This window comes from Tamandua tetradactyla, chromosome 6, assembly GCF_023851605.1.
Source record: "Tamandua tetradactyla isolate mTamTet1 chromosome 6, mTamTet1.pri, whole genome shotgun sequence".
Taxonomy (NCBI): Eukaryota; Metazoa; Chordata; class Mammalia; order Pilosa; family Myrmecophagidae; genus Tamandua; species Tamandua tetradactyla.
Genome location: NC_135332.1, coordinates 21259373 through 21278071, shown reverse-complemented (window position 1 = coordinate 21278071; position 18699 = coordinate 21259373). Strand labels below are relative to the sequence as shown.

At 39.3% G+C, this 18699-nt stretch overlaps 1 protein-coding gene across 2 annotated transcripts in view; it reads right to left on the bottom strand.

Moving 5' to 3' along the window:
* Positions 1-18699, bottom strand: part of NSF (N-ethylmaleimide sensitive factor, vesicle fusing ATPase) — a 182337-nt gene that overhangs the window by 2022 nt on the left and 161616 nt on the right. For both annotated transcript variants that reach the window (XM_077164052.1, XM_077164053.1), the window contains 3 exons: positions 4845-4979; positions 3639-3752; positions 95-150 (listed from right to left, as the gene is read on the bottom strand). In XM_077164052.1, coding sequence (XP_077020167.1) covers positions 95-150; positions 3639-3752; positions 4845-4979 — 305 coding nt within the window. The remainder of the gene's footprint in view (positions 1-94; positions 151-3638; positions 3753-4844; positions 4980-18699) is intronic.

Here is an 18699-nt window from a genome sequence, read left to right as displayed (position 1 = left end):
TCAAATTTATAAGTTCTCTCTCGGAAAATATAAGCACTGGGATTTCACAGAGTGGCAAATCTGGTTGACAGTCTCACGTGTTCTATCTACTTACGCTCCTTCTTCTCTTAAGAGGGCCAAGAATTTTCTCACGCGGTATTCAGCATCCATCTAAATACAGAAGCAGAAATATACAAAATGGGTTAGCAGTACTTTCTCATACCTATGCACTTCATGCCAAGAAAATGCTCAGTTTCGCACTTAAAACTCTTATGAGTGCTCTGCTGATCCAGAGAAATGTGCTATCTGCCTCTTGACCCGACTGTGTCTCAGTACACAAAGGAGAGTACATGAGCCAAGTGAATGGGACTTCCCAGCATGGAAAATCGCTGTGTTCTAGGTTCTAAATAACCCAGCTGGTCATTCCCAGGCCCACAGCTGAGGCCCCCTTAGCTAATGCTGGGTGAGGAGGCGCGGTGCCTGGGAGGTACCAGTGTGAGAGCAGACTGGTGCCCATTCTTGGGGTTCAAGTGACACCCAGTTCTTAGGATTCATCTGAAGTATAAAAGGAAGACTAAACTTGAAGAAACCAAATCGAGGTTGATTAAATCACTAAAAAATTAGCTTATTAACCTGTATTGATCCACAACAGCTTTTCTGTTAGTCTCTGTCCTTCATTGGTTTCTTTTTTGCAATTCATGAAAACAATTGGGTTGAAACAAAAAAAACGAGTGGAGCTGACTACTCAGACGGGATCTATGCGTAAGCTGTGTCTCCCCCTGTAGCTGAGAACACTGTCATAGGTCTAAGAAAAGGCCGTGTATGTGTGTGTGTATTTGGGGGGGGGTATGACTCAGGTCCTAGGTTCAGGTCACTATTATTAATTTTGATTGATTTCATTTATATTCAAATTTATATTAATTTGTTCAAATACATTTTATTTTCTTTGGTCCACAAGAGAAGTGAGGCTCTCTAGAAAACAACTATTAAAAAATGTCTTTAATTCCTTAAGATGAATTTTTATTGTAAGAAACACACCTAACTTTTAAAAAACATTCCAGGACAGGAGTCTGTTTTCCAAGAGGGAACTCCCTGCCCCGCAGGAATAGCTTTCAGATACTCAGCGCAGCTGCCGGTGGATGTGCAACTGGGTTCCCCCTCCGACCTCTCTCTCTCTCTTTTTTTTTAAAGATTATTCTTCTATCTCAGAAAAACACTGAACAGAAGTTTCAAATGTATCAAAGTTAAGAGGTCAGACTACAAAGGACTAAGAAAATGTGTGAATACCTAACAAAAGAAACATTTTTTCTCTTGGGGAATAGAATTACATATGAATCAATTGTCAAGTTCTTAAAAAAAAAAAAAAGGAATTGGCTGCAGCTCCGTTGTAGTCAGTACTTGCAGGTCTTTGCCCATTAAATATATTTAATATGTGTGAGCAACGACTTACTGACTTGCCTGTAGCTATGGAATTAAAAGTCAAGAGAAAGGGAGGAAAAAAGGAGTCTAGATAAATGACTTTATTCCCTCAGGTGACATCTAGTCAGAGCAGATCCTCGGCCCGTGCAAGTTTTAACAGACTTGAGGAGAGTGAGCAGAGAGGTAACGTGACATATTGTGCCCCGCCCCGCGCTTCTTCACCAGGCTCCGTCTCTCTCAGGCTGAGCTGAAGAGCGTTCACTCGGCTGCACGAAATCCATCTGACAGGAAGGGGTTCAAACTCGGAGGCCCATGAAGTGTCAGTCGCTGAAGATGAGACCTGAGAGCCACACTCCTCCTTTCTATCCACCGTGCATGCGGGGCATTAATGTGATTACTGATGTGAAGGCATCAAAGGAAGAGGAAGGGATGGGGGCTAGGGGGACAACACCCACATAGTTTCTTCTGTGCAATTATTGGGAAAAAAAAACATTGTGCTAAGACTAAAAATATGAAGGATTGAGCTGACTGACAGATTAATCTTCTTTCAAGGAAAGAGCCAATACACCTGTAGATGTACATAAACCAGGAATAATCCTAAGCAAAGTGATTAGTCTGTAATTTTAATTTACTGCTCATACTGTAAAATAAATTGGTTTAAAAATAGTCTAGCTTAAAGTTCAGTAGATTAAACTTTAGATTTCTGAAAGCTACAAAAATTTTATTTGAAAATAAAATTTACCAGTAAAGCGTGAAAAGCATTATTTCAGGTTCCCAATTTTTAATGGTCCAAGAGCCTATTTCAGATGCATCTGTGAAACTTAACTTCCTCTGCCACCCACTGCTTACATGGATCATATGGCAGGACCGAGAAGTGATACGATGTCTAGAACGTAGCCAGTTCATCCACACAGCACCTGGGATGAGTTCATTCATTCGTTCAACAAGTTTACCAACCATCCTACTGTGTGCCCAGCTCTATTCCAGAGTTTGCAGTTTGTAGATTCAGTAATGAGTGAGAGCCAAGGTCCCTGAATTCATATCGCTTGGCAGAGACACATTCATTAATTATTATCTTAGAAAAGGACAAGAAGACACAGGACGGGCACACAGAGGGGTGGAATTCCAAAAAGAACTGTTTTAGCTTGCTAAAGCTGCCAGAGTGCACAAGAGATGGATTGGCTTTTAACAAGGGGATTTATTTAGTTAAATATTTATAGTTCTTCAGAGGAAAGGCAGCTAGCATTCATCTGAGTTTCTCTGTCACGTGGGAGGCACCTGGTGACATCTGCTGGCCTTCTCTCCTGGTTTCTGGGTCCCAGCAGCTTTCCCCAGGTGATTCCTTTCTGCATCTCCAAACATCTGGGCTGAGCTGCAAGCACTGATGAGGTATGCTGAGCTGCTGAGCTCCCTTCCAATCTCTATTTTTCAAGCCTCCAGCTAATTAAATTAACCTCACTCATCGTGGAAGGCACTCTCTTTAGCCTATCACAAATGTAATCAGCCATAGATGAATTTCACACACTGATGATTTATATCCACAGAAACAGAACAAATGGGGCATCATCACCTGGCCAAGCTGACACCTGAACCTAACTACTACAGGTATGCTGCCCATAGATGTGAGGGAGTCCAAAGAAGTCCCATCTGTCTTTGCCCAGGCAGCAGCCTGGGTCTCAGGTATCTACGTGATCCGAATGCTTCAACCCTACAGCAGTTAGCACGAAATTTCTAGAAACCTAGCCAGGGGAAAATATAGAGGGCCTAAATCTAGTCTACATAACTAAATTAATGTGTCCCTTAAGACAGTCTCCCAGGCTCCTCTTGGTGTATGTACAGTAGCACACTGACCTCTGAACTACATTAATGTCCCATAACTAATTGGCCAGGTGACCTTGGACAAGTCTTTGACAACTTGTGGGACACTCAGTATACTCATCTCTAAAATGAGGGGCAGCTGAGAAAATCCTCTTTGACATCCTTTACAGTTCTAAGACAGGGTGACTTCCTTAATTAAAACTAACTTTGTAATTTTTTTCCAATTTTGAATTTTAAAGAGTGGGAAAGAAAAGTACCAGTAAGTCATCGTTTGAGCTCAGAAGCAGGCTACAAATATCAACCTGAGTTCAGGGATAATTATAACTTAAATTAATTAAAACCTTAGCAACAGGAAATAATAAAACCTCTTGGGATATCAGGAAGCTCCTTTCTCTGAGTCTCCCGGGGAAGAAGCATCTTACCTGTAGGGACATCTCGATCAACATCAGCAACTTCTTGATTCCTATCCAGACTTTCTTCCCTTTAACTTGCTGTGCGATTGTGGTGCGTTCCTTATCCCTGAAGTTACCCAAAAGCTACAAAAACATCAACAACAATGGAAGCACTTTCCCAGTAAGTACATCAACAGTACTGGGCACTTTTCACACTTACCCTTAAAAAGAACAGTGATTCTACCCAAGCAGATCAAGCCGATAGGATTCTCCTGCATTTTAAAATCTAACCTGACCTTCCTATACCTATCGAGATAGTGAAAACGAGTATCCTAAATCCCATTTTCCTCGGGACTGCTATTATAACTTACAGATGCATTTGCTGGAAAAAAAATTTAGCTCAAATCCATAATAAATTTCAGTTAAAACGTTTAACATTCCTTTCCAGTAACAATCTGTATGTGTCAAAGCAGACAATTTTAATTTTTATCCCTTCACAAAAGCTTGCATAAAACCCTTGCACAAAAGCTGCTCAAACAGATAACCTGGGACAGCTATCATATGGATAATTTCTATTTTGTTGGGTGCACACCCCAATCGTACGGGCCTGGGATTTTAAGCAGCCTTACTGACTCCACTCTGCTGCACAACTCGCTGGATAATATTTTCCAACAGGTCTCACCAAGTGATGTGCGTACACTGATATTAATCAAACGTTTAATATCCTTGGGATATTAATAATATCCTTGGGAAAAGTAACTTACACTACAAACTTGTTAATAAAGAAGTTCCTTTAACTTCTGGAGCTTTTATGATAAAGTTTTAATCATTCTAATTCATTAAAAGACGGGAAATGTGCTGGAAGCCACTAAGTATGGCTGATTTTTCTATTCAGTGATAAATTACCTTATCCCCTGTTTCCAATCCAAGTTTCTGTTCCACGTAATTTATATGCATTACTCATGCTGAGCCCTGAAGTTATTCATTCCTGATAGTTTCTGTGCTGTCTGCATCCAGGAGTGGGAAATATTCACTGTCACTTACATTCATCTCTTATATTCATCTCTTTTCCCTCTCATTCCTGAAAACAACTAGAGGTAGTATTTCAGGTCCCATGTTCTAGGTTAACCTAGAAACCTAATACCAGGTGCAACCCTTGTGGCACTCTTAGCTTTAGTTCCAGCCTCATTAACTTCTTTCATAGAAACACTGTGCACTTCAGTGGCTCCTTTTTACCTCCAAAGCCTCCAACAGCTGCTCTCCCGTGGCAATGTTGGGTACGTGGATGGTGGTGCTGAAAGCATTAAGCATTTCCATCTCCTGAAGGACATCTTTGCGACTAGTGGTCCCGATGATAAGCAGCTTGCGGCCCTGATCATAAGGAGAAAATGTGTTAAAATGTACAGAAGAAGGCTAACTTAAAAACTGGAGTAAGCCTCACTACAATGTGCAAAAGCCATCTATTTAACTGCAAAAATGCAAACGATAAGGCAAAACAAAATCTTAAAAATCAGAATTTTCCTCATAAAACTCTGAAAAAGGGTTCCAAGAGCATGATTCAGAAGTGGCAACATTTGAACAACTCCTTCAAGATTCACATCAATAAAACAATGGATTAGTTTAGGAATCCTAATGGATTAGATTAGAAAGATAAACCAAATAGAAAAATGAATTGCCTGTAATTCATTTCTCCCAGACAACATAGTCTATGGTGGGAATTGGGAAAAAAAAAATAATGGAGAGTCCTTTTATCACTTACTCAGCAAGGTTTTGTTAAGCTTTTTAGGAGTAGGATAAGAATAATAGTTTACATTTATGTAACACTTAACTGAAAGGGACAGTGTTAGGTGCTTTATAAAATGATCTCATTTAAAAATTTTTATTTTAGTTTTTTTTTTAAAGCCCAAAAATACATAAAAAAGGCTTACGTCACCATTCTGATTCCCTCTTCCCAGAGGAAACCATTTTCAACACTTGCTGCTTTTCTTTTTGTATTTATTTCCTTATCATTAAATAACAGTTATACTATGTACTATTTTTAGAATTTTTACAACTGACTCTCTAGTAATGAAGATTGGATTTTATTATTAATCTTGCACCATTCCCACAAGCACCATATGCTCCTTTCCTCATCCTTTCAATTTATTTGTTTCATAGTTTTTGGTTAAATCTATACTCAGTATTTACTTTATTTTGACTGTGTAAACATGATTTACAGCTAAGCCATGTAGTGTACTATTACATTTCCTTTCTTGGGCAGCGGTTTGATTTAACTAGAGTTAAGTGCCTTGTCCCCTCTTTGCTTAGTTTACCAGGCACCTAGCTTAAATTCCTCCCTAAGTGAACACAACCATGAATCCTTTCAATACATTCCAGCACATGAGGAATTTGAAAGTCAGTGCTTTTTTCTTGAAGATATTCCTCTCCCGCAGCCCTGTGTCCCCACAGATCAGTCTGAACTGTTTGCTCTCTGGGCCTGCTGCACAGCTGTCGCTCTAGAACTCGTTCTCTCATCTGTTAGATCCCCGTTGTCCCGGCATTCCTTTTACTTCATTTGTCTCTTTTCCCTGGTGCATATCCTCCAAAAGCTTCCTGAGAAAGCGCGCATGGGAGATAATTTAATGAACTTGCATGTCTGGAAATGCCTTTATTCCACCCTTAATATTGTATCCTTTATCTTATGCTTCATAGTTTCATTTTCTGTTTTCTTTCTGGAAGAAAGTCTGGTTCTCCAAGACTAATCTTTTAATTTTCTTATTTTTTTCTCTTTCTAATATTTTTTTGGTTACCATCAACTTTATCTTCCAATCTTTATAGTAACTGTATTTCCATAACAGTTTTTATTTCTAAAAGGTCTTTCTTATTCTCTGAATGTCCTCTTTTCATTTCACCTATTATATTTCATGGACACAATACCTTATTTTTAAATTTCTATGAATATTATGGATTTTTAAAAAACATTTCTCCTGTTCCTTGCTCAGTTATCTCTGAGTTCCTTGTTCCCTATTTACTGGAGGTTTTCCACAAGCTTTTGGTAATCTTTGGCTGATTATTCATCTTTAACCATTAAACTAATGCCTAGATGCTCTACGTCTGAGGGCTTCACTATAGGATCAGGAGAGACTTGCCTGACTTTTGTGGGGGGAGGGTGGGGGGCTCAATTTCCCAGAGAAGAATGACCCAATTTCCTCCCTGAGGATTTTATATATATATATAATATATAATATATATATATACACACACACACACATACACACACACGCACACACACACACACACATAGTGCCAGTGTGCTGGGAGTCTCTGGGGACAGGGGTCTGGGCACTTCACCATTCAACTTAGAGACTTTCAAAACTTAATCCTATTTGTAGTATGCACCTCTCCAGATCAATCCATTCTTAATGTACAAACATTCCATACATGGTGTACAATCAATGGCTCACAATGTTATCACACAGTTGTGTATTCATCGCCATGATCCTTTGCACCACTCCAGAAAAAGAAGTAAAAAAAGCAAAAACTCATACATACCACACCCCTCATTGACCACTCATATTTTCTTCTACCCAATTTATTTTAACATTTGTTCCCCCTATTATTTGCTTGTTTTTTATCCATATTTTTTACGTATCTGTCCATAACCTAGTTAAAAGGAGCATGAGACACAAGGTTTTCACAATCACACAGTCACACTGTAAAAGCTCTATCATTATACAATCATCTTCAAGAATTAAGGCTGCTGGAACACAGCTCAGCAGTTTCAGGTACTTCCCTCCAGCCTCTCCAATACACCATAAACTAAAAAGGGTTTTATCTTTATAATGCATAAGAATAGCCTCTGGAGGAGTCTTAGGGAACACCTGAGTGGAGACTCCAAGAATGAGGAGGCTGATGAGGAACATGGAGAGGAAGGACACTCTAAGTCAGAAGGAGCAGGGACAGATACACTCCAAAGCAAATGACAACAACAAACGGAAAGTAAACACGGGGCACGGGGGTAATTACAAACATGCTAAGACATACAAACTTCTGTAACAAAAAAGTGGTGCTTTCACACTCAGAGTATTTTCAACACCAAATTCTAGTGGCAGATTTAGGAATATATCCCTGAAGGCTGCTAGATACCAAAGGCTACCCAGGCTAGGCTGGCATATCTGTGCTGCAGTGAAAGGTAACTGCTGCTTCTCCTTTTCCTCAGGTTTTTAACGTGCCACAAGCCCTTGACTCAAACTCTTCTTCTTGCTCCTCTCACGGAGGATAACTTTGGCCCCAGAGGAACAACCCTGAGGAAGGCACTTTTCTTACTCATGCCAAAAAGCTGAACTTTTAAATCATTGCCATTTTCCTAGTGCAACCTTCTCTTACATGAGCAGTGACTATGCTCTCCAGAGTGTTGAAAGATTGGGAAATGCAGAGCAACTTATAATGCACTTATAATGGAGACGCTAATTTATGTTTTGCTTTTCTTCTTGTTTAACAAGACTGCAAAGAGGTCGTGACCCAGGCAAGTTCAGGCCTTGACTTGTAAAACACCATCTTTAAGAAAACACTGAAAAACATTACCAAATAATTAAATTGTGCTGGGTCATTTTGTATATTAATTAGTGGTAATTCTCGTGAAGAAGCTTTAACACCAAAAAAACAGGTCTAAATGTAATAAATCACACTGGATGACATTTGGGGGGCAGGGATAGCTGCCAACAGTATGAAATGGGGATGCCAGCTCTAAAAATAAAGGTAAGCTCAACCCACGAAGGGAAATCCACCTTGTTAATGAGTGGCCACGATTCTTAAGTTCACAGTGCCTAAACATGCCCCTTGATGGTAAGGAAAAAAGTAGAATGAAAACTTATTTGGGAAAAAATTGCTCCCAACATACTCACTTCTAGTGAGATTTTCTAGTCCTGATGCTGTGAAGAAAAGGTCTAATTAAAATGACGCTCTGCCAATCGGATTAGGACAAACATTGTTCCAAGGTTAAATAAGTATTAGCTAACTAATTCTTTGTACCAAAAGAAGCAACTCAGGTGAAAACATTACCATGAAAAAGGCAGGGCTCAGTCAGGTGTTGATCCTTTAAAAAAACACTTCTTTACATGATGAAGAATGAGGAAAGTACTAAGCAGTGTCTAAGCCTTTTGCCACACAAAGAACTAACCAGATAATCCACACCCTTTCATAGATCCTACCCATTGACAGGCCCCAATAAACTGATTTGTAACAAAAGTTTATGTGGAAGAAAGCTTTTTTCTTTCTAAATAAAAATGCCATTGATATAATACTGCAGTGAATTGGAAGGGCTGATTTCAACTGGTGAATAAAAGTAAAGTCCCTTATGCAGCAAAGAAAGGCCATTCTTTCCATATCATTCAATGCTGAGCAAGTGTTATATGCTCTGGATGAGAAGAATTATCTGTGAACAATTTGAAAACCTGGTATGGATTAAGACGTGGGTTTAAAAGTGTACTTCAGAAATGCTGTGTGTTGGATGCCTTGAAATTTACTTTCTGAATGTGAGAATTTGAGTTTTTTTGTGGAGAGAGAAAAAATTCAGAATATTAAGAATTTATGAACCTGGTAGCTAAAAGATAAAACAGATTATAGTCAATCAGACCATTAACAACAAATTACTCTGTTCAGGTACGTACAGAATGATAAGATTTGATTTGTGCCTTCGAAATGATTACAATTTAGCTGGGAAAAGAAAAAAAAAAAAAGACAGGAACCACCACCAAGTAACATATCAGCGAATACAGATTAATAATGGCTGAGGGGACACAGTATACGGGGACAATTTTGTTGGAGTGGGGCTATCTAGGAAGACTCCTAGAGTATTGTAGAGACACCTGCAAGGTCCTTGAGGAGAAGGGATGGGTCTCTAACACTACTAACTCGTAGGCGGGGGTGGGGGTGGGGGGTGGAAGCAGCTGAGCCCAGACCACTAAGGGCTGAAAAATGAAGGCTTTTTGGAGAGATATGGAGGGGGCAACCAATCAAAGGAAGACTCAGGATGATAAACTAAGGATGGAGATCTAATATAAATGCAGCAGTAAATCAAAGCAGGTGGGCCTTGGAGGGAGGTGCTGCATCAACAACGTGTCGGCTCGGAGGCAGCATCCCCAGGCAGACTGCAGCACCCTTTAACCAACACCTCACACGCAGGATGCCCCTTTCAATGCAAGACTGGCAGAAAGCGGAGAAGGGAGAGGTGAGGTCCCTGATGGACAGGCGCCATCATTTGTGGCTGAGTGATTCTGGGTAAATTACTTTTCTTAGTAGTCTCCTCCACCATAAAAATGGGGTAAGAACTCCTACCTACCAGTGAGAATAAAGCATGTGGGGGTGGGGAATCTTTGCCATCACTGTCAGAGGAGGCGAGAATGAAAGGAAGTGAGAGCTTGAACAGATGGTCTTGAGAGGAACCTGAAAATCGCCCTCTGCTTAGGATGTCAGAAACCAGTAACATTAGGTTAGGTAGGTGAGCAGTGGGGGCCTGAGAATTCCTCTCTTTCCAACAGCAGCAGAGGGAACTGGCAGCAAATGATACAGAGAAAATGCATTTTCCCAGAGGGCCCTGCTTCACTTTGGGTCAGGGAAGATGAGAGGTGAGAGCTCCAATTTTTAACTTAACCAGGGCTGTGGTAAGGTCCAGAGGAGGCCTGAAGCTAACGATCACACACCCCTCAGAAGGTGCTATGGCAGGGGGGTGAGCTAAAGGCCATGTCTCCTGAAGGACGCACAGTGCAATGCCAGAGAGTGAGAAATAGCTTTCCCGGTCGAGGGTACCTGACTCCATCAATTATCCAGCTTCATTTTTGAAATGGGAATAATTTCTCCTATTTTTTTATTTTGCTTATATTATTCAATAACAAGGACCTTTAAAAAAAATCTCTGCCTTCCATACTACATTTGTACAACTTTATCACTGCATTTATTTGCAAATCTGAATCCTGTTTCTAACCTGTCAACTCCCTGAGAGTAGGAGCTATGTTTTATTCATATCTGTCCTTGCCGCACTTAGCACAGCAGGCTTGGCACAAAGAAGATCTGCTTATGTTCCCTCTGCCCAGAATGCGCTTCCCTTATACAGCCTCATGGTTCTTTCCCCACAGTCAAGGATTTTCTTGAATGTCACTTTTTCTACAAGGCCTACTCAAGCCCCCCACACCTCCTCATTAAAACTGCAATCCCTCTCCCCAACGTACCCCAGCTCTTTACTCCCTTTATCCTGATCTTTTCCCCTCACAGTATGGCTCACCTTTTAACACACCATTTATTTCACTTGTTGTATCTACTGTTGCTCTTCCCTCATGAGGGAACTATCCAGGGAGAGCACAGTGTCTTATACATAGTGAGAAGTTAGTATATGTATTGAATGAATGAAAACAATTCCAGAGTAGTTTTCAAAGGTAGCAGAGCACTCCTTCTTCTTTGGCCCTAGAAAAAATGCACCAATTATACCAAGTGTTCAACAGAAAAATGACTATCAGAGATGTGACCATTTTGGAGGGTCATATCTCTGAGCCCAAGAGTTGGATGTCATGATGGTGACAAGTTTGTTTTGTTTTGTATGTTGTATGGTGGGGGTCACATTTCATTATTTTTCCATGTGAGTATCCTGTTATTGAAGCACCATTTGTTCAATTTTTGTTTGTCTGTTTTTTGGGGAAGTGTATGGACTGGGTTTCAAACCCAGGTCTCCTGCATGGCAGGTGAGAATTCTACCACTGAACTATCCTTGCACCTCCCAGAGAGAGACAAGTTTTAAAGAAAATAATCTAGAATGAATAGAATGTATGCTTCGTTTACAATATAAGTAGATGACAAAGGCTGTCATGACCTATCTCCTTCTTTTAGTTAATTAATTGGTCACTGTTGACTGAATAATACAGAATTCTCTAGTACAGGAAAGATAAGATTCATTAAAAGCCATTATTTTAAGCTAGTGAGACAAAAAGCATTATTAAGTATCTCCTAGGACTGCTGGTTTCCCAAACCAACAGAAACTGTTGACTACCATTAAGAATAACTAGGCGTGTGAGAGGCGAAAGGAGAGAAAGGGGGCTCTCTGCATGTCCTGAATGCATTTCTGATTTCTCATGCTCAAACGTAACTTTTTTTTTCCGCAGTTAAATGTTTCAGTTGAATACCAAAGGAAGGATGTTTCAAATAAATCATGCTACAACTAGGCAGACAACTACACTTAACCTCTCCATTAAGTTTTACCCTGAAGCCAATTCTTAGTCTGTCTCTTTATTGTCATCCTCACAAGGTGCTGCAAGCAGGCCAGAGGACCATGAGGGGGAGTTTGCGATGCAGTCTGGATAGGAAATGAGAAACTCAATCACAAATCATTTTAAATAATTATGTTAGTCAAAAGCAGCTCACTTCATGACGTTAGGGAAAATTCTACCACGAATTAATGAAAAAACCCCACTGGATCATAAGATTTTACACTTAGAACACTTCCTAAAGATCGTCCAGACCCTTCCTCCAAAGCACATTTTCCTCTCTCAGCTTTTAGCTTGATGCACCTACTCCTGTGCTCTCTAATCAAGTCAATTTTCTCCTTTTTCCTAATTTAATTCCTGTAACTAAATTTTTAAAAATTCCATACAATTCCTCTTTATTGAAATGCTTTCCAGAGTCTTCTATCAGTATGCAATTATCTCTTATGTTCAAGATATTTCAATACTTGTCTCCTCGTGACATTCTGGCCTTGTCAACCCGACACAGCTCAGCTTATTCCTTCAGGCCCAGTCCCTGTGCACAGAAGGGACACGGCACGTCTCTGGAGGCCAATTCTCTAGACAATTTCAACTATCCCGAACACAGCCAAAAACCAAGAAATAAGCAAAAAAGCCTCTAGCTTTCAGGATTTAACAAAGAACAAAACAAAGCGAGGCTGACTTATCCGTCAGGCCCAGGGGACCCAGGGCTAAGGGCCCGTATAACTTTTGGGGCTCACGAAAATGTTTTACTTTCATTTAAAATCAGAAGAAAAAAAAGATATTTTAGGTCAAATAAACAATTTTAATATGATAGTGATGTATTTCGTAAATTTTTCATATTTTTTTTTAATGAAGGAAGGGGCCCATGAAAGTTGTAATGTGACCCCACTCACAGGAGAGTTCTTCCAGCTCTCACTGTAGCCTAGCTACTCTTATTCCGCAAACAACTCAGAAGAGTCCTGGCATTTGCCTTTCTTAATTCATGGTAGATCAGAAGCAGCAAATTAGAAAAAGAGGAACTGCCAGAGGCAGGCAGACTGACGCAACTCAGTTGGATGTCACAGAACAGCTGACAGCAAAATAATTAAAAAATAAATAAGTAAAAGTACAAAAAACTCCAGAAACAGGACGCAGTAGGGCTACTCGATGGCTCCCTGGGAAGGGTCCTAGAGGCTCCGGCAGTTCCCGCCGAGTGTCACCTGTGGCATCACTGAGCCCTGTGCATATGGTTTGCGAGGGTGATCCCTGCTCACGAACGCAGTGTCTGCTATACTTTTTTTCAGACACTAGAGACACATGCAGCAAATTTTCCTCTTAAAAAAAAAGCCCAAGTCTAACAACAATTCATACTTAGAGAGGTCAATGTTTAGTCATTTGGAAAAATGAAGGCTCTGATTCGTTAGGAATTCCCATTTTTCCCTCCAGTGAAACTGAACATGCCACACAAGGCCCAAGATCAGTAACTGTACACAAAGTATATCCGCAAAGTCCCAAGTATCAGCTAGTATTACTAAATCTGTCATAGGCACAGCTTTCACCATTGTTCTCCATTGCTGCAGACATGGATTTCCTTAGCATGGTACTGGCCTAACTAAATCTCCCTTTTAATCATCTTTCAAGACCTATATCAAGAATTTGTGAAATGTTTGCATTTTCTCAGGTAAAATGGACCATACTCTTTTATGTTCCAGTGGAAGTTACATCCCTTATAAAGTCCAACTACATGCATCTGTTGATATACTTCTCCCTCACTAAATTCTAACAGGGACACCAGCTAGTCTCTGTGTGAAATCAGGAAAAAAAACACACTGGTTGGATGAATTAGAAAAAAGCAGTCCTCTGCTTTTTAGGGTAAAAGCAGCAACATTAAAAATCCCCAGCACTTTGTATATGCATAAAGCCATCTCTTTTCTTCTTCCTCAGGCTGACTCTGCCAGATGAAACCCTGAGTATAAGTATAACCCTGAGAATAAATATTGCATGGGGGATACTTATACTAAAACAATTATTTTGAAACTTAACTGGGTAACCTGTGTTTGCATTTGCTAAGTCTGGCAACCTTCCTTCAGGTAGATTCAGCCCCTGCCACGGTACAGAGCCTGGGGAGGAGGGCATGGGCTGGACTGCCACCTTTCTGGGTACTTTTGTGCGGTGCACAAACCGTACAACTAAACAGATGGTCCTGAATTATAAGCTCTCTGGGGGCAAGTACAATGTCTTATTCACCTCTGTATTACTACAGTGAGCAATAAATGCTTATTAATCACATGTTCTAATAAAATAATGTTTCAAATTGCATGTCAAAAGAAATATTTCTGGATGGACAAAAAACTTCCCGTCTCCCTTACATGAAACTTGAAACAATTTTTACCATCTATCTTGTTCAACCTTGGACACATTGGCATTCAACCATCCTAAATTCCACCTGGGAGCTAAGTGCCATGTAGGTTTCCAAGTACAATTGTGAGAGTCATGAGGCACTTCCATACTTTTACTCTCAGGACCACAGGGTGTCTTACAGGACTGAAATAACTGTTAAAGGAAAAACAAGTTTAAAAATTATATTACACACAGATGAGCTTAGATAAAAACGTAGACTCATTTAACTCTGGTTAATGACAACAAAAACAACAAATTAGCTGCAAAGAAATGGAGTGAAAGGATTTTGACAGTTTCATGCTGCTAATTTTCTATTTTTTCTGATCATCAAAGCAATAAATACTACAGACAATTTGTAAAATACAGGAAACAATAAGGCAGGAAAAAAAACACCTGCCATCCTAGTATCTAAGAGCAGTTGTCTTTAAAATGGAGAAAAAGAACTTCTTTTTATTTTTAATTATGTTCTTTTAAAAATTTCCTTTTTAATATTTGTTTTAAAATGAATATCATCTTATAGAATACACATGTATGAAAATATCGGGGAGATAAGCTCAAATGCTTTTTACAGGGAGGGATATGTGCTCAAAAAGTTTGGAGGCCACTGATATGAAGGCAGTTACAAAAAACAATTTTGGCACACCTCCTTCCAGGTTTTATTCTTTATCATTGAGATCACACTCCAAGAACAATTGAACATGAAGTAAAAGGCGATTTCATAGCTGCACAGGCAGCTTCTGACTTAGGCTCAGTTTACATATCTAAAGGGACACTAGTTGGGTGGCCACAGGGCTTTTCATTTCACTGCTGCCACTTGGTATTTCCTCCTCTCCTCCCTTTTCTCATTATACTGTCTGAAATTGGCCTCCTTTCCCCCTTGCTCCAGGGCTGGCCAAGGCAGGGCGTGCAGGAGCAAGATGGCTGGCAGCTAGAGAAAAAGGAAGCTGCTTTAGTCTTTCCTGCTGATGTTTCTAGGGCTGGTTCCTTCAGCAGCAGCAGCCACCTAGCTCCTTTGTTATTGGTCGGATTACTTTGCTAGTTTTATTTATTTTTTTGTGTGAGGGAAGACAGTGTCAGAATTTGCTTTGAAATGAATAAACTAATATTTGAGTTGTATGCTACATTTGTGTTCACAAAGAACTACTATATACATTTATTTTATTTATTCTCACAACTCCCAAGGATTACTATTTTTCCCATTTTAAAAATGAGAAAATTGAGGCTCAACAGTTAAGAGACTGGGTTCAAATTCAACTTTTCTGATTCTAACTTTTGTGCTTTTATTTACCCTGCCAGTGCCAGTTCTATATGGAGTTAAGATCCAGCACCTTCCAAATATCCATTCAACAAATATTACCATTTATGTAGCCTAAGAAGATTTTTTTGTTTATTTTTTTTAAAAAAGGTGAATCCAAGCCGATTGCATTCTGCAGCCTTCCTAGTGAGAAGCATCCTTTCCACTCGTCAGTGTGAGGAGCGAGTAAGACTGTCAGCATAGAGAGGTGGCTACAGACCCATATTCATTCCAATGAATATGAGGAAAACTTATGGATTATTCTGGACCCTTTGTAAAGTTCCCCTAATTGGCTTGTCTTATCCAACAGCTGTTAAGTCATAAGGTATAAAAGCCCTAGAAAATCTCTAAAGATGGCACAGGAAGGTATGAGGGAAGCTGTGAAACACCATTCTGTTCTACTATGCGTTAGAAGAGGAGCTTTGGTCACAAGCAACAGGTGGCTGCAGGGATAATGCAAGTAGGTGGGCCAGTCCCAGGAAGCTGAGGACAACTGCAACTGGGAAATGTTCTCAGGAACCTCATAATGGCCCTCCCAACTACTCACCCTATTGATTCTGAAATGCCTATCTCTATTTCATTCTTCCTTTTATATTAGGGATCTGCTATCCCCAGCCTAGAGTAGTTTCTTAGGACATAGGAAGCTTCTAAGTGTCAGCGTGAGAAATGGAGAAGGAGTACTTTTTTCAGTATTACAAAAGAAGGAAACTAGCTGCACTCTGGACATTGCAAAATTGGAAGGCTGAACTCACATTCCATGTCAGTTGCTATACATATATATATATATGTATATATACATATATACTGACATGGAATGTGAGTTGCTATATATATAAACTTGTTATATATTACAGCTACACTGGTTAGGTTTCATATCTAATAGACTAAAAGGATTCTGTAGATTATTTGAAGTAATCTCTTTCTTTTTAAAACTGGAAAATACATTTCCAGTTTCAAATAAACAACCAATAAAATACTAGAATGTTTAAGAACTTTGAAACAGTAACAAAACAGGAAGAAATTGAACCTTAGAAGTAACCCTTGGACCCCAGGCTGTGAGAACATTCAAATTTTGCAAGAGAGGCCATCTACTCAGTTTCTGAAGATCTCAGGATAACACTCCACAAACTGATTCTTTGCCAATGGCTTTCTCTGTGGACAAAGGCATACTCCTACTTTTCAGTAACTCCATGCCTCTCATAATATGGCATTAATGTCTTCTATCTGTGTAGTCCACAGGCTTACAAAAGGCTTCATTATCTATTATTTTAGTAGACACTCAAAATGACCCAACGCGGTAGATAAGACAGGAGGATTTTCTCCATTTACAGATGAAGAAATAGACAAAACTAAACTAGGGGACAAATTCAATGCTATAAAGCTAGATGATGTCTGAGCTAAGAGAAGCTTGGGTTTTCTGATCCCTAGTCCAACACACAGAGACAGTGAATTCTGCAGAGAGGGTGCCCATAGCTAGAACATGGCACCAGGGAATACGATGATACTATAATCAACACTTTATCTAATGCTGAAGTCATGTGGTCATACATTTTAAAAATATATTTAAGGTGATGGGGCTAGAAGGATACATCCTGGCAGTGAGAAAATATTTTGTCTCAGCATTATTAGCATTTCTCTGATGATTAAAATTTAGACATTTAATTCTGACTTATTTGAAAATGGCATGTGTATTATATATAAATTTTTTATTTAGCAATACCTATTATAGATGTACTTTTCCCTATTTTGAAAACATGGTTTATTCAGCAGAGAGCATATCTATAGCAACGTTTCCTAAAAGGATTTGCCAAATATCTTTCAGTTTTTTTGATACATTTGAAATTACTCTATATACACACATATTATATATAAATATATAATATGCACTTTTTCCAAAACAATCTTTTGCACTAAGCAATGTATACTATAGAGAATTTCATAAAATACTATATTTTATAGGATATCTAATGATGTCAGTGACTTAATAAATGGGAAAGTTGGGTCACTAAACTGCCAATCATCACACACAGATTTTTTTCAATAAAGAAATGAAGTCCATTGCAAAAGTTACCACCACATTAGTGATTACAACTTCTGTGTCTGGCGAAACCGCTTTCCTAAAGTGGTTATATACCTTATTGAGTCATATTGTAGTCATTAACTAGAGTTAATTTTGAACAGATAGATGGAGAGATACTCATGTTTAGGCCTGCATGATCTGTAGTCTCTTCCATTATCTGCTTATTTCACTAAAGCAGCCCAAAGCCCAAAGAGTTGCTTAATATTAGCAAGACTTCCTAATAACATATCTGAAATAAGAGTGTACTGAGATGTCATGTAAGGATTACATAAAAAGCAATTCTGTTTAAAAATTGGTGATATTAAAACAAAACCCACTGAGAAACAAATATGTCTGCCTGAGTTCTCATCATAAATATATGCACATTTTCTTATTGGTTCACATGTTATGCCCTTCCCAGCACTAAATCCTATTTCTTTCTTATTAGTTTATATTTCCAGATGTCAGAGCAGTGAGGAAGGGTTATTCTTTTTCGACACCTTTATAAATGAGCTAAAACTTTAACAAAGTAATATTACTTTGAATTTGGAGTAATACTCTGCTTTTGTAAACGTTTACATCCATGTAATGATGTAGATGAGTTTTCCAACTCATTTGCAAATGAGTTACAGATGGGCTGAATAATGATTCTTCTCAGCCCTTGGGAAGATGGGGTGACACTTGGGGCGGCTGGACCTCTGGCTAGCCATGAGTGACCTCCTCCATTTTCATCAGATGTTATCATTTTCTATATGCCATGCTATGAAAAAGACTGGGAAGCACTGAACTTAAAAACTAATGGTTCTCCATAAATCACATGGCTATTTTGTTATATATAGATGAGGTCTTCCAATTTGATGCCCAAAAGTGTCAAGGAAACCGAGTTCGTAGGTTAATGAGCTCAGCCACTCTCACATATGTTGAGGAAACTGGGAAGCCATGTCATTTTACAGCCTGAGGAGTCTCCTCTCACCACCACCCCGCCTCCATCCCCTGGCATTTATTTTGCCTTCCAAAAAGAGAAAAACAACACAGCCACTGGCTCAGCAGGTTACCGGAAGATTTACCTGGCCTTACTGCTTGACTATTGCTTCTTCCTTGACATTGAGACTAAGGCTTTCATCCTCT